The sequence below is a fragment of the Seriola lalandi genome, unplaced genomic scaffold (genome assembly GCF_002814215.2).
Source record: "Seriola lalandi dorsalis isolate HSWRI2012SDOR001 ecotype SW California unplaced genomic scaffold, Sedor1 jcf7180002054224, whole genome shotgun sequence".
Taxonomy (NCBI): Eukaryota; Metazoa; Chordata; class Actinopteri; order Carangiformes; family Carangidae; genus Seriola; species Seriola lalandi.
In genome coordinates, this window is record NW_019524777.1 from 220,014 (window position 1) to 241,142 (window position 21,129).

Here is a 21,129-nt window from a genome sequence, read left to right on the forward strand (position 1 = left end):
ATGGTGGGGGCAGGTTGCATTGAAATGTCCGAGAACTTGGAGCCTAGTTTGTCATGCTAACTGCAGCGATGCCATTGAATGTGGACACAGGGAGCAGAAGGTTCACAGGACCCCAGCCATTCTCATGCAAAGTCTGTCAGAGCCTTCTCCTTCGTACGTCCACCCACCCACCCCCAGCTTTTACTCTTATAGAAGAAATACATACATGTTTATAAATGGACACACACTAACTAAAGCCAGGGTAGGGTGCCCCTTTCTGTATATATGCTGTGTGTGCAAAACTGTGAAGTTACATGGAGTAACAATGGAAAATAATCTTTAAATAAAAAATAAAAAAAACACGACACCTCTTCCCAAAATATGACTCACTGAAATGAAACTGAATGAACAACAGTGTAATCTCATAGCTTTTATTTGTAAGATACTGCATTTAAGACAATAAAAATTATATTTTAAATATGAAGCAACATGAATGAAGAACTGGTCCTGAGATTGACAACATTTACTAACGAAACCTTGAATCTCTGCAGCGTTTGAGACAACAGAAAGCCTGGGAAAAGGATGGAAAATGAAGGCAGCTGCATACGCACTGTATCATCATAATTACTAGTTGTGAGAAAGGAATGCACCCTAACTCAAATTAACACTCATCTTTAACTTCGAGTCACCTTGACACTACCTTCACAGGAACAAAACTGCCCTCATTTCCTGACTGATTGTAAAAAGTAATTATGTTCCTTGTGTTCCAACAAACACAAATTCTATTTAAATTTCTATTTTGGCATTTCTATTAAATCAGCTGCACTGCCTTGATTCTTATTTCTGCTTGCTGCTGTAGTTTCCACCGCTCACCTCTCATCTGTCTCACCTGATCCAGAGACCGGGGGAAGCTACAACTCATTTAGTGTTAAATCTGTTCAAATGCCAAGTGGTTAAAATGTCAGCTGAGGCCCTAGCACATACACCTATACATTTACTGTCTTTAAATGCAAACACTCCATGCAAATTAATGTGCTACACCCCCCCCCCTCCACCGCCCACTCCCTCCGCCATCAAAACAGTGAGGAGAAGTAACAAGCACATATTCTGAGTGTGTGTGTGTGTGTGTAGGTGCCCAGATTTATGTGCTCAGATTTATGCGTACTACAGTTTCACAACCAGGCATTGAAGGAGTCTCCATTTGTGTGTGTGTGTGTGTGTGTGTGTGTGTGTGTGTGTGTGTGTGTGTGTGTGTGTGTGTGTGTGTATGTGTGCATAAGTGTGAAAATGTGTGTGTTTGTGCCCCCTCATCTGCACTTGGAGCCGCCGTTTGGAGCCTGTATTTGATTGAGTGAAGGCCAACGCAGCCTGAACACTCCCTCTAATGGAAGAGTGGAGCCCAGCAACTCGGTAATGCACTGACCCCAGAGCTTTTACAACGCTGCCAGCCGATAAGTGGCAATATGCTGGATCTTATAAAATTAACAAGACTCAGCTTATGGGGAGAGGGAGCTCGGAGGGTGGCGACGGGAGAGGATGACATCCCTATAGAACTTGTAAATATCTGCATGAATGTAATATTATAGCTGTTCTTGACTGAGTTTTATAGTCACGGCACCACGATCTGATATTTTCTCACTCATTTCTTGGCTTTTTTTAAGGGAACTTTACGGGGAAACCTTTACAGGCCCGTTTATGTTGGATAAAACGTCTCTCAAGGTGTTTTAATGCTGCTGAATTTATGGAAGCTGCCGTGAGGGCCAGGTGCTGGAGAAGCGAACGCTGAGCAGGCCTTTGAACTGTTATCCCACAGCACCACATGGGGTGTGAACATGTGTGTATATGCATATGTTTACCATACATTCTCTCCTAAACCTCCTGCCTCGTGACATCTACAGTATGAGCTCACGGTTAAACAGCTCCTATGCCTGGTTATGCACCATCTGTTGTGTTTTGAGTAGAGAAGGCCACATCCACAGAACCGGTTTTAAGTGCTCAGAAATAGGAAAATGCAAAATGATATTACAGCTGCAGCCACTGTCTCAAAGCATCCGAATCTGATTTACTACTGAAAAAGGCTTTATTCCTGTGTGCCTCCCAGTTTAACCTCCTCACCTTTCTCACACAGGATCAGGCTGGGTTTGTGTGCATTCTAGCCCATATACTGTGCATCTGTGTGAGTGTGTGTGTGTGTGTGTGTGTGTGTGTGTGTGTGTGTGTGTGTTTGTGTGAACAGCTATTGTCTGCCACTGCTCCAGCAAGGGCTTCAAAGTGAATTATTCATGCGAGATTTGAATACATGCAAATGGTTCACTCCCTTCTCCTGGCACAGATCCAGGTTACCTATGGCAACGGCGCCTTCAAGAAGTATCTTTCCACCCCTCCTCCACCTCCTCCTCCTCCTCCTGCTTCTCTCAGGCACCCGCCCTCCGACCATGTTATCCACCCAGTGGTATTGTTTCGATTGTTGCAATACCAGGCTGGGTGGCTGCACACTGTAGGGTGGCAGGATATCCCATAATTCACAGTCAAGGTCATATAGGCAGAGAGGGTGAGAGACAGAGGGATGGGCAGATGGAAGGAGGGCAGGGTCCCTCCATCCAGTCGCTCGGATGTGAAGTTCAGGAGACGACACTCAGTAGCTGGTAAAGAAGAAAAAGCGGTTTCAGGTGGTGAATGATGTTATCACCAATGCGACAGACTGGACACACACACTCACCTATTCACACTTAATCACAGCTCATGCGCATGAACCAGTGCTGCAAAACCGGAGGAAACCGAATGTAGCATACCATACACCAATATCGACTTTATTTATATATATTTGATTCAGTAATCAGTCATTAATAACTGAAAAAATATTTAAACCTTTTAATATTGTATTGTCGGGTAGTATAAAGTTATATTTGATCTAAAATAAACGATAAATAAAGACTAAGACTGATGTGTGTTGCTTCCTCAGTCATGTTTAATCTATTTGATGGAAATATAAACAATGCTGTTTAAGGCTTGAATGTAGACAGAGTGATGGAAAATTTTCATAAATGAATTATTGAAAATCATATTTGTTTTTTTTCCTTTTTATTTTCAACATAATGGCAACTAATTTCTGGGTATTTTTGTTGACTGTGTTACTAAGATTGTTTTTTTTTTCTTTTTTTTTTTCTTTGTTTTTAGCAATACCTTTATAATAGAGTTTAAATAAATAACAATGAATAAAAACATTATTTAGAGACATTATCTCAATTTTGTTAAAGATTTCAGTCATGATTCTCTTACCCGTACTTCCACCATCATTTACCATAACATCTGTGTATAAAGAATAAAAGAAAAATATATAATACATTAAGTATTTATACCATATTTTATTGACTAATTACTCCATGTAATGTCATCAAATATGAATTCACTGGTTTTCTTTTTCACATAATTTTGTTCAGTATCGTAGACACATTAAAAAAAAAAAAAATTTATTTGCACCATTCACAAAGTAACACCATTTTTTTTAACAGAGTGCTTAAATGAAAATACAAGAGTAAAATAGGAGTAACAGTGTCTCAGTGAGCCGAGGGCAGGTCAAGTTCAGGCCATGAGGTGATCAGAGCCTAACTAACCTCCATAATGGTCCAGGACGCACAGGGAGGAACAGCTACTCAATGCTGCCATCTACTGCAAAAGAACGGACATGTTGTGTCACGCACATGTAGGTCAGAAATCATTAATCAAACTGATGCTTTGCGTGTTTTGGTAAGCAGATAAAACATATCGGATATCGTTATTTAATTCTATTTCAAGTCCAGCCTCAGTTCTTTCAGCAAGAAAGGCTGAGAAACAGGTTCACTAAACCTTTGTGGTGTCGTAGCGTTGTCATTAACAGTTATTTTTCAGCTGTATTTTTAAACTCTGTGGTTGTACATGTGAAGGCTGAAGATTGCTGTGTGCCTCATGATAAAAAGAAAACCTATTGTTACTATACAACCCTTACATTTCAGTTTGAAATGTCAATCCGCTCTTTGATGACGCTGATGGTGTGATTACCTTTGCTTATCACATGGCGCCCTCAAGTGGACAAAAGGATTGATCGCTCAGTGTTTTGTATGGACACTTTATTGCATGGCCAGTTATGCTTGAGACAACTGTAAAGTTACATCTTTGGAAATACTGTATTTTGAAATGTACATTAGCAGTTGAAGTATGATAATTATTTACTCAACATGAAACTGAGATCAGTGCTTTGGCATATTTAGATGTTTTTAGGCGCCTTACAATCAAGTAAAAGCAGTGACATAATCTGCACAACAATATGAGAACAGTATAAAAATGAAATCATAATAATATGTATATAAGCCAAAATCTGTATTATATATATTTATCTCTCATATCTGATTAACCTCCACATATTAAACATTATAATATCATACCACACAACCTCAGTGCTGGATGGACAGTGAAACTGTGCAGTCCTGCTGACATGATCACCCTCCTACAATCATTTGTTCCGTCAATCTCAGTTACATCCACACCGGCACCATCATAAAAACTGAAATTTAAAAACATATTGCATAATCACCCCTTTCGTTACCGGGTACAAATCAAATCAATAATCAAGATGGATACAGGATTTAGTTGAAAGAAACATTATAGGTCTAATAAAGTGCAAGCGTTAGATTATCAACACAACACAAACAAATTCCTCCATATTCATCTATCAAAAACAAGTCTTCATCCACTGTTAATCACTTGAGCCACAACGATGGTACCATGATTTCAAAACAAAGTTGTGATTGTGTGAACGAATATTTGAAGTCACTTATTTTGTTCACTCACTCAGCCGACTTTAGATTCTGTGTTTCTGTGTGCACAACAGACCTCCCGTCCACACTCATCCACTCCTCTGACATCCTGTCTGAAGGGAACGGGAGAGTGCAGCAGGACAGCCCTGCACTGAGTGCAGAGACTTATTATTGCCATATAACAGACTTGAACACCTCTCTCATGCCAGTCTCATCTGTGCTTTTTCGCTTCCCCTCTGTCGCTCCTAACCGATTCAGTGAGTAAAGTAGCCCATCTGATGCAATTTGAGCAGAAGGCTGTGCGTGATGTCAAATGTGGTGAAGCTGATCCCCACGGCAACGGGCCCTTTAAGCCAGTTCATGCTCAAGCCTTTGTATAGTCCACGTACAACTCCCTCCTGTGTTACAATCTCACGCATGGTCCCCAGAATTGTGCCGTAGGATGAGCCGGTAACGCCGGCTGTCTGCATGCGCCTACGTACCACGTCCAGAGGGTACGAGGCAGACTGTCCAATCAGGCCTGCGCAGGCACCGAAGGCCAAGCGCTCATGAGGGTAAGGTTGGGATCGCTTCGTTTTTTCTACAGAGAGAGAAGAAAACACAAAGAAAGAAGGAGTTCAACATCTAACATATTCCAAATATTCATCTAAATATGTAAAATTTCACTGCACTGAACTGGATGCAGACATTGAAAGAAAAGGAAAAGTCTTATTTTTCATTACCTGTGTGTAGCTTCTTGAGGGTCTCGTATGTAAAGAATGTGATCCCTGCGTATGGGATGACACCCAGAATAGTGGGGGTGAAACCTCTGTAAAGGGTCTTCACACCTTCCTCTTGGGAGATGCGCACAAAAACATGCATGATGTTGCTGTACCTGTTGGGGGAAAAAGAAGTGTCAGACAACACAAATTATTTAATGTGTTCAAAAACATCTATCACTGCCAAAATGCAGAAACTACATATTTGGTCAATACTGACTTAAGATAAGAATCTGACTTTCTGACATCTGTTTAACCATATCAAAATTATCATTCCATAGAAAAGTGTAATTTGCCAACAATACACCATGTAAAATTTGCAGGAAACAAACATTAAAAACCAAACTGCACTTCGGGTACTGCACTTAAGGCTAACTGGAGTGCAATCTCTAGCTAGCTCATTTACAGGATGGTTTCCTGTAATTGAAAAAAAAAAAACATTTTGATGCTCCAACATTTTAGTAATTTAGTTTGTCATATCACACAAATAATGGAATAGCTAAATATACTACAACACAAACACTGTCCACAAATACAGTATAGTGTCTTATTCTATCTGACAGGGGGCAACACAACATGTTATTGTGAGACATTTAGAAAACTGTTTTGCATTGCAATGGTCCATTTTGTTGTAATGTAAAGGACAACAGTGGGACTAATACTTGTTATGGGAATGTAACAGAGGACAGGAGCTTACATTTCTCTGGCGGTGACGGCCATCCGGGCTCGCACCATGTCCAAAGGGTAGGTAAGCATAGCAGCAGTTGTGCCGGCAAGAGAACCAGCCAGGAAACGTGGGAAAGGAGGCAGCGCTCTGAAACAAACAACACAATTAACGTAAGTAGCAGAATAAAAAAAAAAACTAAGAAAACTTTTTTTGCTGGTTAAAAACACAACACAATCAGAATGCTAGCATGCTCACGACGACAATGCTAGCAGATGTAAAAGTTCGCATTCTTAGTTTACCATGGTAGCATTTTCTTATTAGCACTGAAAACAAAGTATGTTGAGCATAATGGGAATGTCATTAGTTTTGCAGGTATTTGGTCATAAACCAAAGTATTGCTTGATGAAAAAACAATGTTATTACAACACATCCTCCAGAGACCATGAATTTCCTGAGGAAATTTCAAGGCAATGCATCCAATTGTTCTCGATTTATTTCAGTCAAAGTTGACACCCGACCGACCTACACTGATATCCGTAGAGCCACGCCGCTAGCATGACTAAAAACCTCTAATATCTCAATTAAATCATCACTACTGACAGAAAAGTTCTTTACTCACTTTCCCTGGTAGCCGAAGTAGTTCCCCAGTAGTTTTTTGTACTGTTCGTGGGAGCAGAACTGGATGGCAGCATAGGGCATGACCCTCACCATGGTGGCAGAGTTTCCCCTCCACAGACTGAGCAGCCCATGCTTCATGTACGTACAGTAAATGAGCCTGAAAGCCTCCTGGGTACAACAGACACAGTATAGCATGTTGGTTAGGAGCAGAAGTCCTTCATATTTTCCACACTGAATATTCTAATAATCAAAGTATGCTCAAGATTTTCCCACTGAATAATTAAATGTACAGCCGCACATTAAGTTTGTATGAGAGTGTGTGAAAAAGGATGTGAGATAATTATTTCTGTCATTGATTAATTGATTTATTTGTCCAGCATTAATACATTCTACCTATGTACTGCCTATCATTACACCCTCACACTAGCTTGGTAAATCCAGAATGAATCAATGATTGATTTTCTAATAGAATAGACGACTGAACTCACCTTAGCTGAGAATCTTTTGGAGGACACTGTGAAACAACAACATACACAGTAAATCTCAGGGTTTAACAACACACTCTCCCATGTAGGCTAAACATCTACTAAGAGGATTAACAATTACTTAAGAACAGTTACAAAAGTCAGTGAAAACTTTGGTACAAACAGAAAAACAGTAGTTTGATTTTCTGTGGGGAGTAAAAACAAAAGTGAAGTCACTTACATATATCCTATTTATCTGTATATTCTATATTTGAAAAGCTAGTGTCGTTCTTGCCTTGGAAAATGATCTTGGTCCGATCCAGAGGTGCAATGACCGTTTTTGCCACAGCTCCAGCAAACGCACCACACAGCAGGGAGTCCAGAGCAGTCCACCTGGGCCTCAAGTCCTGTTTGTACACACAGACATGTTTATATTGCACTATGAGACATTTTGTCACATGACAAGTTAGATATCTTCAAGACTGTACAGTGGTTATGTAGTATGGACAAAGAAAGTTTAATCATTTATTTCTCTTTATTTGCATGTTTGGTCTCCACAAGCAAGTACCACAAACATATGTTTAACAGCACAGTCACTCCCATGTCTATCACTCAGCAATGATAACAGCAAACAGCAGCAAAACGGAACATTGAAATCTGCTCGTGGATTAACGCCAGAGTGACTCAACTGTTTGTGACAGAATCACAAGAGATAACACCAACCTGTGTGTGAAGTTGAACCATTTGTGTGTTTGTGTGTGTGTGTGGGTGTGTGTGCGCACTCGTTCAGCTGGAAGGGACAGTTGAACCCAATAAAGAATCTCACTGACTGATAAGAACAGCTTTTGGCACGTATAACATACACGTTTCACAACTTCAACCAGAGAGGAGGGAAGACATGGTTTAGGATTTCATTCATTTACATGTATAATTAGATCTATAAATCATATAACTATTACAGCTTATTATTGTCTGAGGTTAACTGCAGCCAACTTTATTGTAAAATTTGGCATTAGTCAGGCACTGCTCATATCTTAAAATAAGCTTAATTTCAGTGTTATGAAGACGTCTTTATAAACAAATGTAAGTATATATATACACATATATATATATATATATATATATATATAAACTAAAGTAAACAAGGGTCAGGATTCTTATTATTCAGTGCTACTTACTGCATTACATTGTAAACTAAGGCCAGCTTTAGATTAGCGGGCACCTCCCTGCTATTTACAGCAATGTACTGGGAGAGGCATGCCCTTCTAAAGTATGGATAGTACCAGGAAAGCTCTCCTGCATGTCACAACAACAGCCAGGACACACTGAACACAGCCTGACAGTCAAACAGTATGGTCTGTTTTATGGCTGAAAGAAATCATACCACAAAGGAATTTATGTTACTAATAATAATAATAATTTTTATAGCACCTTTCAAGGTACCCAAGGCTGCTTTACAGGGAAAGAAACACCGAATGAATAAAGAACAAATAAATGAAAACAAGACGAGCAGAATAGGGATGTTCTCTTTAAATGCATCTGTTAATACACACAGCCTCAAAGTTTTACACTTTTACAGGCTGACTGACCTGGTTTTACTACTTTCTGGTCCATGATTAGAGTCTGCCTCAATTTCCAACATGTGCTTTTGTAAACAGGGTCAGAAAAAATGTAGTCCAACAACAACTTGAAAAGCAGTTCATGCCCAAACTGCTCTAACGTGTCAAAACAGGTGCTACATTTAATCCTCTGTGCTCAAGCATAACATGTTAATAAGTCATAAAGGGAAACAATACTCACCTTTGCCTGGCTGGTAGGCGGCAGAGCCAGCACCGTGGCCTGGGCCACGGGCAGACGGCTCTGACGGTCGTGCACACGGTGGGCCATGTGTGCCCTTCACGAAATACCAAGGCTGTTAGACACTCAGTCAGTCATTCAGGAAAACACTCTGTAGATGATATTTACAGGAGAAAATATGTTTCTGGCAAACAAAGAGATACTTCTCTATACAAAATGAAAGCGCGCCGTGTCGTACTGTCTCAGTATATTTAACATTAAGGAGAGTAAGTGATTACACGCACGCCCATACTCTACACAAACAATCGGCCTGGCTTGTAAACAGGGTATTGCATTACAAAAAAAACGATCCATCGTTCTTTTCCAGCACAGAACCAAATATATAGTTAATAATAATCAAACATCACAGCGGCGCACTTGTCAGTTTCCTAAATGGGGGCAGATAATAACTTAGTGACCACACCTCAAATAAATAAACTGCGAATGATAGTTCAAAGATAGTACAAATAATATAAAACATATGAACAGGCCTATGCATCGTTGTTGTGGTTACATACATAGGTGCAATTTTGTTACCTTCGTTTGTGTGCAAAAGGGCCCCGTGTTTACAGATCTTCGCTGTGTTATATCAGTCACCAGTCTGCCCTGCAGATTCTTCCACTCATTTCTTGTTTGCTCGCTGGAGGCTTGTCAGTCGCTGTTATTAACTTGCCACACGCTGCGGTGTGTTCGCACGTCTTTTCACGTCGTAGACGTCTCTGAAGATGATTGTAAAAGACAGGTGTCCAGCTGCAGCGGAGTGTGTTGTGTATTTATAGCCGATGCCTTCATGGATATTCTGCTCAGAGCTGCTGCCTGGTTCTGCGCACAAGATTGTTTGGGCTTTTCAAGGTCTTTAAGAAAGTGGGACAACGTATTCTGTATTTTGGACTACAATACCCAAGAGCTAATCCTAGTAGTCGGATGAAATCTCGCGGGTTTATCCACAACATTGGGTTGCCAGGTTTGTTGATGATGTAGAACCAACGTGGACTATATTTAGTTCATATAAACTTGCCATTCTTTTAATACCTTTTCTTACATGCAGAACCTTTAGTCAGAGCAGTCTCCCCACAAACAACCACCACATTTAAACTAATTGTATATTGTTCATTTTCGTTTATTTCAGTTAAAGAAAGAATACATTCATTTTAAAAATTAAATGTATGTAAAGACATTTGAAACTGCCTCATGCATGAATAGTGAAATATAAATAGAGGTATCTTTCTTTGATTAAGAATTCATAAATTAAACTAATCACCATTTTATCAGTATTGCTTTTCAAGAGTTCTACCATTGCGTTTGATGTGATTACTTCTTTTTCGGGATTCCATATAGTAGCTATTCTGGAAAGTTTGATATGTTAGAGTTACGATGAGGTTTCTTTTGTACAAAACAAATTGTACATATTATATTATGTTGTATTTTATGTGATGTATTTTTTGTATTAATCAAAACAAAATTACAGATTATAATTTCCCAAAGTCCATTATTAAATTGCTTGGTTTGCCTGACCACCAATCTGGAGGCCAAAGTTATTCAATATACAATGATATGAAGACAAGAAAGAGATCAAGTAAAATGATTCATTTAAATAATGATCCCTCTTAGAGTGTTAAATAACTGACTGTACATTCACCTTTTGATGTTGACGTTATGGGTAACCTACAGTACAACATATGGTTGGCTGATGCTCATCATTGGGTTTGTGTTGCATGAAACCTCAAAAAAAGTAAGAGTCACAAGATATAAATTACTAAAAACACAAGTGCCCCACAATAAAATAGCTGCAGCCCTTGAGAAAATATATTCACTTGCCTTCTTTTTATAAAGGTGCTTTTTTATGTAAAATATTTCTAACTTGGCAAAGACTTATCTTTTGTATGTGGTCAGGGACTAAAGATGAAAATTTGCCTTTTGGCTAACTGTGGCATATTGTCAGAAATGTAATTGATAGGCATTGTCCCTGTCATATACATACACTAAACTAGTGCGTGTATTATACGTTTATTGTTTATTACGTGTAAAAAAGAAGAAATACAAACAAAATGGATGTATTTGGGTCTTTATACGCTTTGACTGAGCTTTTTACCTGACTGACCGAACCTGGCAACCCCGGAGTCTGGCTATAGCGCTGAAAAACTTGTTGTTGTGGGGGAAAATGGCGTCAAACGTAGAGGCCCCGGAGCGCTGGTACCTCGCCCTACTCGGCTTTGCGGAGCATTTCCGAACCTCCAGTCCACCCAAAATTCGGCTCTGTGTGCACTGTCTCCAGGCTGTGTTTCAGTTTAAGCCTCCGCAGAGGATCGAGGCCCGGACACATCTTCAGCTGGGCTCGGTTCTCTACCACCACACGAAGAACAGCGAGCTGGCCCGCAGCCACCTGGAGAAAGCGGTGAGGGACGTTTGATCTGGGAAAGAGCGGGGATGCAGCGGGGAAAGGGACGATTGTAGGCCGCAGCAGCGAAAACAGCGAACGGCGGAAGTCTTTAAATAGCTGCCCATTCAGGAAGGCTACATTTTTGGAGAAGTTAAAATACAATATTTGTTAGTGTTGTATTTGGTCAGCTGTATTGTTTAGTATTCGTCCCGACACGCTTTCGTTCTTTCTCTAGTGTTAATCAAGTAAGCCGCTGTATGGGATTATTACTGCTTCATAAAGATTGCAAACACTGGTATGACGCCGCTAACATTTTCCATCTTTTGTTTTGCAGTGGTTTATATCGCAACAAGTCCCGCAGTTTGAAGATGTCAAATTTGAAGCTGCCAGCATTTTGTCTGAACTCTTCTGCCAACAGGTAAACCTTTTTAAAATAACGTTAACATTCATTATTTTCGTGAGGTTTAAGTGATGTTTGGTTATCTACATACATTCATCACTTCTTACCATCAAGTGACCTCGACAGGGTCCTGGAAAGTGTTAATTTCATTGTGTTACATGCATGGTAGGCTGAACAATGTTGATCACTATTGATTATTAACTATTGATCCTGCTATTGATCCTTGTGATCAATTTTCAGAATTTGGTGGACTCTGCAAAACCCCTGCTGCGCAAGGCCATCCAGATTTCACAACAAACACCGTACTGGCACTGCAGATTGTTGTTCCAGTTGGCGGTATGTATAAGTATAAAAGTGTCCCGGTGGGGATGACATATTGTTTCACTCACTCAACTCATTTCCATATGCTGGTACAGAAGTGTTTTTAAATTAGAGCAGATTCACAACAGCCTTAATTCAAATATGGTAACTAGTCTGAGAACAGTTTGCTCACACTTTCACTTTGTATGTTTTTGCTAGTCTTGACTTTGTGTCCAAACAGTAAGTGAGTCACAAGTGATGACACTAATTTTGTATTGTCTCTTTCAGCAACTTCATACACTGGAGAAAGACTTGGTGTCAGCATGTGACCTCCTGGGGGTTGGAGCTGAGTACGCCAGAGTGGTGGGCTCAGAATATACCAGGTAAATATCACTCAATCTACTACTGATTGCATATTTAAGGCTTTTAGGGGTTAGTATATGACACCCCCAATTTCAATATTAATCTGAAGCACATAAAAACAAACTATTCCTAGCCCAAGTACAGGTAATTTGTAATTTTTGAGTCTCAGTCTATCCGTTACACCCACAGTGATCCACTTTGCTTCTGTTTCTCTGTTCATGTAGAGGGGTTTGCCATTTTAAAGGCTATCTCAAACCAGATAGTGGGAAGTGGACTATGAAACTCTTGTACAGCAAGTCTGTTTTGTTGCTGACTTCTCAGTCCCTCTACAGAAGTGCAAGTGTCACAGAATATATGACACATCATGTATGTTTATCAAATTAGATATCCTAAACCTAAGATTTGTTAAGCTACTTCGCAAATTAAAATTTTGACCTGTAGATAAAACTACATTTTCCTCACACTATGTTTTCATTGTGGGTTCAGACAAATCACATACACAAAACATCACTGAGTTCGCATTGATTAGAAAATAATGAATTCTCATTTTTTACATTTCATTCAACATAAAATGTTGCTGTTGTAAAATTTTTGTGATAGACACTTTTTACCAGCTCTGAGAAAGTACATTTTAATATGAGGTTGTCTTTGATCTGTCCGCTTGCTTCAATGCAACTGTGGCACAAAGTGTTTACAAATGTTGACTGAATGTAAGAACTTCAGAGGGAAAAACTGACCTGATGTTTTTGCTTTTTTTAGGGCGTTGTTTCTCCTTAGTAAAGGAATGGTGAGTCTTCTGTTATACTTCACTTTATGTGTGCTGTTACACCATAATAGTATTTGACGCTTATATTTCTTCCCAACACAGTATTACAATTTTTCCTCCTTCTTTATGTGACTGTACAGCAAAAGCATAATAACACTTATATATACACACCAGTAATGGTGCCACCATTTAAGTTAAAATTAACAAAAGCAACATCAAATTCTGTAAATGTTAATTTGGGTGATGTTTCTTCTTTTTTTAGTTGCTGCTAATGGAGAGGAAGCTCGGGGAGGTGCATCCTCTGCTCACACTGTGTGGAACTATTGTTGAAAATTGGCAGGGAAATCCGATCCAGAAGGAGTCCCTCAGGGTCTTTTTCCTCGTCCTACAGGTCACACACTACCTGGATGCTGGACAGGTAGGGAATCCATTCACGAAGAGTTAGAAAAAGTAGAGTTAAGTTGTAGGGGTTTAAATGACACAGTGTCTATTAACATATGGGGGTCAGCATGCATGCTTATATTGGTCTTGGGGATATAGAAAGGATGTCTGGGTGTAAAAAGCTACCGTGAGGTAAGAAATAATTGTTTATCGTGTCCCATTTCTCCCCAGGTGAAGAGTGTGAAACCGTGTCTGAAGCAGCTACAGCAGTGTATCCAGACCATCTCTACACTCCATGATGATGAGATTCTGCCCAGCAACCCAGCTGACCTCTTCCACTGGCTGCCCAAAGAGCACATGTGTGTCCTCGTCTATTTGGTAAGGCCACTTCCCTCTTGCAAAACTTGCATATAGCCTCTTTAAAAAACACCCTGCCTCTCACTTGCAAAATCATATATTTACACCATGGGACTTACAAAAGTTTTTGTTTTTTATCATGCACTTTATTAGGAATTTGTTTACGGTTTTAAATGTATACTTTTTTTTTTTTTTGTAATTTTTCAGGTGACAGTCATGCACTCCATGCAAGCAGGCTATCTGGAGAAAGCCCAAAAGTACACAGACAAGGCTCTTATGCAACTAGAGAAACTAAAAAGTGAGTTATCCCACTTCCTGTGTGTTTCTAAGAAAAATCAACATGAATAAGTAAATTATAAGTAATTGTGTTTTTTGAACAGTAAAACACATCTTTGCCATTTCTTTGTGGACATTTTAAAAAATATATCTTCATGTTTCAGTGTTGGACTGCAGCCCCATCCTCTCTACCTTTCAAGTCATTTTACTGGAGCACATCATCATGTGTCGACTCGTCACGGGCCACAAGGCCACTGCATTACAAGAGGTAAATTGTTTCTGTTTTCATGGTCAGTTATTGGGTTTTGTTGTATTTGATTTGTGACAATATGCGAAAGATGCAGTCTAGCAAAATCCAACAGCATGAAGAGCTCAGTTATGTAGCATCTCACAAAAAAGTGCAACTATTTCCCTGCTTCAATGGGCATGTGAAAGTGAACACTGGCTCTCTGTTCTGTCTGCCCAGATCTCACAGGTGTGTCAGCTGTGCCAACAGTCCCCCAGGTTATTCACCAACCATGCTGCTCAGCTTCACACGCTTTTAGTGAGTATTTTAAACATAAACCATCTTTCACAATTGTTTGTAGAACTGTGCTTGTCAGAAAGTTAAAAAAAAACACAGAAAGTTGGAGGACATGGCTAAATACTAAAACTGTTATTTTCCTATAATGTTGACTGAAAACAAATGTAATTAAGAAATATTTTTAGTGGTAATCTTTCTGTTTTACTTTTTTGAATCACCCTACATTCATAACTATGAATTTATTGTTTCAAAATGCTTTCTCATTCAAAATACTCTGACCTTAAAAGAACATACTTTTAAGGAAACATTTTCAGCAGAAAAGCAAATGATAAAAACAGACAGCTAGCATGTTAGCAACAGTAAGAAAATCATTTTTATTACATTTTCATTGAATGAATAAACAAACATTGAGTATCAAGAGGCAAGAACCGAACTAAACTATAATTAAACACATATCGATATAAGAATTTTAAACAATGGTAAAACTATGAAACTTTAGTAAACATGTCAGGAACACCAAAACACAACAAGTGACATCACTAATAGTCAATCTAACGCATGTCTTTCCTCCTGCTCTTGCCATATCCCAGGGTCTGTACTGTATCTCAGTGAACTGTATGGATAATGCAGAGGCACAGTTCACTACGGCCTTGCGGGTGAGTACGTTGTGATTTTGGTGCATCTCCTCTGATACTGTCACCAGTATCTTCTTCTCTCCTCTGGTTTACACTCCCCTTCTTCTGCTGTCGTCTTAAACGTGTCTGTATTGTTGTTTGTGTTCCAGCTCACCACACACCAGGAACTGTGGACGTACATTGTAACCAACTTGGCCAGTGTCTACATAAGGGAAGGAAACCGACACCAGGAGGTCAGTAAAAGTAATAGTGGGTCACGTCTTTAAATCACAACAGTGTAATGTAGAATCACTTCCAAAAGAAGCGGTTAGTGTCAACTATATTATTACTGTGGTTTAATTTTTTTATTCATCCTTACCAAAATATCAGCATTGTGAATGGCTTGTCACAGATATATCGATATTGGCAAATCTATTGGTCAAGAGTAACAAGAAAATGTCAAATACTCATTTTATTTTATGGTAATGTAAAAACAGTGTTGCCATTACATAGTTTGTCCACCAGAGAGCACTTATGCTTATTTTTCATTTGTAAAATGTCCCAAACCATACAGTGCTTTGATATCCAAATTTGAGTGATCCTTATCTAAGGTCTAAGTAAACGCGCAGAGTTTGAAGTAACCTTTGGGGAAAAGGACACTCTAAAAGCTGTGAACATATTTCCTTTGTGTTTGTTCTGCAGCTGTACAGCCTCCTAGAGAGAATAAACCCAGACCATAACTTCCCAGTAAGGTAAGAAGCGTGAGGGTTCCTAAAATATGCATATGTTGCAACAACACTTTAAATTAAAACAATGCTTTTTGTTAAAACAACTTGGTCTTTGTCTTTGATTCAGCTCCCACTGCCTCCGCGCTGCAGCCTTTTACATCAGGGGACTCCTCTCCTTCTTTCAAGGACGCTACAACGAGGCCAAGTATGACAAAATTTAAATGGACTCGTGCAAACACACCTACAGGTCCACCCCGCACTCATACATATTTATATGTTTTTGTGTTGCAGACGTTTCCTAAGGGAAACCCTGAAGATGTCTAATGCTGAGGATCTGAACAGACTGACTGCCTGCTCTCTGGTTCTGCTGGGCCACATCTTCTATGTACTGGGAAACCACAGAGTAAGACCAAATGCATGACAAATGGGTCTCATATTTGCACTAAAGCTAATTTTATATTCATTTTACACTTTTTGGGCTATGAATTGAGTGTTTATAACAGGTGTCATAACAACCAGGTCACCAGAGCAGAACATTTTTCCTTATCTCATTTAATTGACGGGTAACGAGGTAAGACAAAATGTTCTGCTTATCCAATCTCTTCTTGTTTACCTTCTTGATGTGCAAGTGGTGCCTCATTTATAAAGCCAATTATACATTCTTCCCAAAAAAGAAGAACTGTACACTGATAAATTATTTGGTTTTGTATGACTGCCCATCACTTTTTATAATAAATCACAGTGAACTTGAACTGATTTGCCTTTACGCAGGCCTCATATCCCAGTATGCCAGGTCCTACAGTTGATCTACATCTGTTGGTTGATACAGAAATGTAATGAGTGGCAGCATGTCACAGCAGCAGTGAATGAAGCCACCTCAGGGGAGCTGGGGAACTCTTTTAATGCCTACAATGTTTATAAATAAGGCTTCCAATCTGTGCTGTTTCCACCTTTTTTATTGTTTGCCCTCTTCTCCTTCAGGAAAGCAACAACATGGTTGTACCTGCCATGCAGCTGGCCAGCAAGATCCCTGATATGTCTGTTCAACTCTGGTCTTCAGCACTGTTGAAAGGTACATGATGACCTCCTCCCTTAACTCGTGAACCATTATTTATGTTCTGTCACATGTAAACATTCAAATGAAAGCACAAACTTTTCCTGACCTTTTACTGTGGGAATACTTGACTTTGCCATCACATTTGAAGCACAAAATCTTTTTTCTCAAGATACAAGCTGTGGTCAAAGGTAGATTTTGACAATGTGTTATGCTTGCAGACTTGAACAAGGCCCTTGGGAACACTATGGATGCCCATGAAGCAGCCCAGATGCACCAGAACTTCTCCCAGCAGCTGCTGCAGGACCACATCGCTGCTTGCAGCCTCCCTGAGCATAATCTCATCAGTGTATGTCATGCAGATTAACGTGTTTTTCAAAGTTTACATATTACTCTCCATTATCTCTTCTCACTCTAGTACCATGTTGGATTTACATATTTAGACGTTCATTATATTGCGTCTATTTCTGTGTCTATGTGCTGTTGTGCCGAGATAACAGTATTTCTCTCTGTTTTCCAGTGGACTGATGGCCCTCCTCCTGTCCAGATCCAAGCCCAGAATGGCCCCACCACCAGCCTCGCAAGCCTGCTATGAGGAACCCTCTGTCTCACATATCACAGTAGCTGGTACATTACCACAAGCAACAGACTGATGCCTAACAACCTGCTATCAGACTACTGTAGCTGAGGTTTGAGAGGATTTTAACAGGTGACATACTTTGAGCCTTCTCTTTATTAGCTTCTCAAGATTGCTTCCTGATTGTCTGCTATTACATTTTTAATTACAACTACTGTTGTACATGTATTTCATCCTCCCTGATGGCATGGATGCTTACAGGGTGTAGGGGCAAGGTTGGACTCTTGATTAGAGTAGTGAAGGACACGCAGCGACTTGGAAGAAGGCTTCTTTGCCTCTGATATAGAGAATCCTTCTCTACATTCGACAGGTTTCTTTTCCATTTGTTGGAAAAACAATGGGGTAGATAGGTGGGCAGTAAAGAAATGTAGAAGAAATTAATTTATTCATGTTGATATTTTTGTAACTGTTGGTAAATATTTTACATCTTGCCTTTTTTGTATGGATGCTGTTTTTCTTTTCATGCATGGAAGTTACTGATGTGGACTCCCTGTACAATAGTTTCTGACCTGGGTTTCTAACATTAAATTCTTGGTAGATAATTTTTGCACAAAATCCATATTAGAAAAAATAGAGACCTCTTGTAATATATTTTCACAGAATAATCAGTTGAACAGTTGGCAGTGTACATTATTTTGGGACAGTGCACAATCAACTGTGTGCAGTTCTTCCTTTGACCAGAAGATGCCTCTGTTGGGTCTGTTAATGAGCAACGTTTAATTACTTTTGGATTTTATATCATTTCGTGGCTATGAGGGTTGCCACATACCTTTTTAAAAAAATACACACACACATTTAACTGATGTATTTTTTTGAAGTTCCATAATATATGAATCCCTGTTGATTTATTAATTTTTACAAATTGTGTTTAGACTTTTGGAGCTCACAATAATCTTCAGATATTCAAAAAGTGAATTTATTTTATTTTGTTATATTTTAATTTGTCCTGATAGATCTACTAAATGGTTTCTTTACAGTATGTTTGTATAGATTCATCACTTGTTGAACCTTTATTGTACAGTGACTTTTTATAAAGTCAATTTAGTAAAGTGTGATATGTATTTTTAGCTATCCTATGTAGAAATCTCAATGCTTGGTATTTAAGGCACTCTGTAAGGACACAGTTTAAGCTTGAGTACTAGCCATATTCTATCCAATGCCTACGTTTTTAATGCTTATGTTGTTTTCAATAATTTTCCAATAAAAATATGATTGAAAGTTTGTAATTAACTGATTTCCCTTTGACTTTGTAGACATAACAGTTGAGTGTATTGAATCAGTTGTGTTGGGTTTTATGTTTAAGCTGGTTTAGGGCCTGTATGTATAAGAGATATGCTCAGTTAATTATGTTGATTGGACAGGCACTATCTACATACATACAAGCCTAACCAAGCCAAACTGAGCTACTCATCCTACTCATTACGTTCGGACATGGTAAACACTGCAAAACAATGGGAAAGAAACTGAGTGAATACTAGTGGCTGTATGATGCATAAATCACCAACTACTGTGGTAGTTACACCAAGAGTTAGTGGTGAGCATGTCTTACAAGCAGTCTTCAGGTGGTGCTAGAGTTTTTAAGGGTATCCACATTGTTAAAGTCTATATACTCTTTAATTCTTTTTAGTTTAACTTTCTGTACATTTATTAAAAACAAGAACCAACACTTATGGAAGAAAATATATAAGGATTTTAAAGTCTACATAAATATATGTGACCGGAATGTACCATCAAAATCATTCCAGTGTACGACTAAGTCAGTTGTTAATTATAACTGAATTTATGTATTTCCAAAACAATTTATAAAGTGTCATTTGTCATGAAATGATGCAGTTGCAAATGTGATATCAAAAAAGAGTCAACAATTAACGGTTCAGTTCCTTAATTTGAGAGTGTAATGTTTGACTCACTCCAATCTCAGATCTTGTGCTCTACTGGGACGTGTTCACAAGATCTATTAAGATATCGGTTATGCTAGTTCTCATTCCAGCCTTTGTCAAAGCGTAAAACAACTGTCCTGTTAAGTAAAGAGTCCCTCCTCTTCCTTTTTTTTTGTCTTGTTATGTAGGGCCAAGACAATGATTAGGGTTGCTCAATGGGAAAGCATTCATTTGCACCACTCAGAAGTGCATTATGGGACAGTAAACTAAGTCTACTCTACACTCAACCTTTTATGTATCCTCTGGGGTCAACTGAACAAATACAAAGCAGACCCTGGACTGCTATGATCCAGTATGTAGCTGTCCCAGTGGCAAGGACTTCTGTGCTTCACCTCCATTCATGCACTCGTTCAGTATGGAGAGGTGAAAATTGAGGAAAGGGCTGCTGCTCTCATGCCACCTTTGCTACATGAAGCAAGCCCCGTGGAGCAGCTTGAATAGAGACAAAACTCAGAACACTACCTCCATGTTGTAGTTAAGGATGCCAGAATCGTCTGCATTGTTATCTCCCTGGCTTGAACCTCTACAAGGCTGTCTGACTGCAGGTGGAGGTGATAAACTCAGCTTCAAAGGTAATCATGGCAGTCTGAACATCTCTGCTATTAGCCAAGATACTGGAGGTTTCAGTTAGTGAGGATAACCACAGGAATTCACAAAATCACAAGCTGTGCCTACAGAAGTGACCTGGCATAGTTACCAAGTTGTGTAGTCCAGTTATGTCACATGATGTGTTTGTGTGTCTGGGTTGACTGGGTAAACAATGGTACACAATGGCAGGTAAGGAAGTAGCTGAGTAAAAGAAGGCACTTTATGCACATGTGCATGCACACACAAACCATATGCACATATAAGGAATACTGTATGTGAAAAGTAAACACATCCCAACAGGAGACACTCACATGACATTTAACATACTGTCCTGGTAAATATAATATGCAAAATGTGAGTTTTTTCATGAGAACAAATGTTCTAAAATACACAGAATAAAGACCATATGGACTACAAAGCACAAAATAAAGGAACACATGTATACACCTGTGACCAACTACATTATCATTGATAGAAATTAAAACACCTAAAATGAAAGAGTTAAATGGATACATCACTTTTTATGTTTATCTTTGTTTAATATGCGTGTGTGAAAATCTTATAATCATAATCCTTTGTTTTATGTTTTAGGTCCAGTATGCATGAACAGAGAAACTGAAACGTTTCTTTGACAAGCAAGCACAACATTGTCACACAAGTTTTCAGTGAAAACACTACAGGATCAGACTACATTTACAATAGGTCAT

The 21,129-nt window shown here is 39.1% G+C and overlaps 2 protein-coding genes across 2 annotated transcripts; one reads left to right on the forward strand and one right to left on the reverse strand.

Annotated features, from left to right (window-relative positions):
* Positions 1–4,068: 4,068 nt before the first annotated feature.
* LOC111653555 (mitochondrial coenzyme A transporter SLC25A42-like) lies at positions 4,069–9,999 on the reverse strand. Its single transcript, XM_023404160.2, has 8 exons — positions 9,653–9,999; positions 9,080–9,227; positions 7,575–7,686; positions 7,304–7,329; positions 6,817–6,983; positions 6,228–6,344; positions 5,495–5,646; positions 4,069–5,352 (listed from the first exon to the last, which is right to left on the reverse strand). Exons 2-8 carry the CDS (start codon positions 9,164–9,166, stop codon positions 5,027–5,029), a joined length of 987 nt encoding a protein of 328 aa, XP_023259928.1. The 5' UTR covers positions 9,167–9,227; positions 9,653–9,999; the 3' UTR covers positions 4,069–5,026.
* Positions 10,000–11,177: 1,178 nt separating this feature from the next.
* LOC111653552 (MAU2 chromatid cohesion factor homolog) lies at positions 11,178–19,124 on the forward strand. The gene is made up of 18 exons (XM_023404156.2): positions 11,178–11,510; positions 11,830–11,913; positions 12,136–12,231; positions 12,484–12,578; positions 13,318–13,345; positions 13,587–13,742; positions 13,937–14,083; positions 14,270–14,360; positions 14,503–14,606; positions 14,805–14,882; positions 15,452–15,517; positions 15,646–15,729; positions 16,178–16,227; positions 16,331–16,408; positions 16,495–16,606; positions 17,185–17,275; positions 17,479–17,606; positions 17,778–19,124. Exons 1-18 carry the CDS (start codon positions 11,277–11,279, stop codon positions 17,850–17,852), a joined length of 1,797 nt encoding a protein of 598 aa, XP_023259924.1. The 5' UTR covers positions 11,178–11,276; the 3' UTR covers positions 17,853–19,124.
* The last annotated feature ends 2,005 nt before the right edge of the window (positions 19,125–21,129 follow it).

Coding starts and splice junctions, on each gene's coding strand:
- LOC111653555 (XM_023404160.2), bottom strand. CDS start 9,166: ATGGCCCACCGTGTGCACGACCGTCAGAGCCGTCTGCCCGTGGCCCAG. Junction 7,687..9,079: donor CGCCTACCAGCCAGGCAAAG/GTGAGTATTGTT, acceptor GTGTACAAACAG/GACTTGAGGCCCAGGTGGAC. Junction 6,984..7,303: donor CCAAAAGATTCTCAGCTAAG/GTGAGTTCAGTC, acceptor TGTTGTACCCAG/GAGGCTTTCAGGCTCATTTA.
- LOC111653552 (XM_023404156.2), top strand. CDS start 11,277: ATGGCGTCAAACGTAGAGGCCCCGGAGCGCTGGTACCTCGCCCTACTC. Junction 12,579..13,317: donor GTGGGCTCAGAATATACCAG/GTAAATATCACT, acceptor TGCTTTTTTTAG/GGCGTTGTTTCTCCTTAGTA. Junction 17,607..17,777: donor CTGAGCATAATCTCATCAGT/GTATGTCATGCA, acceptor TCTGTTTTCCAG/TGGACTGATGGCCCTCCTCC.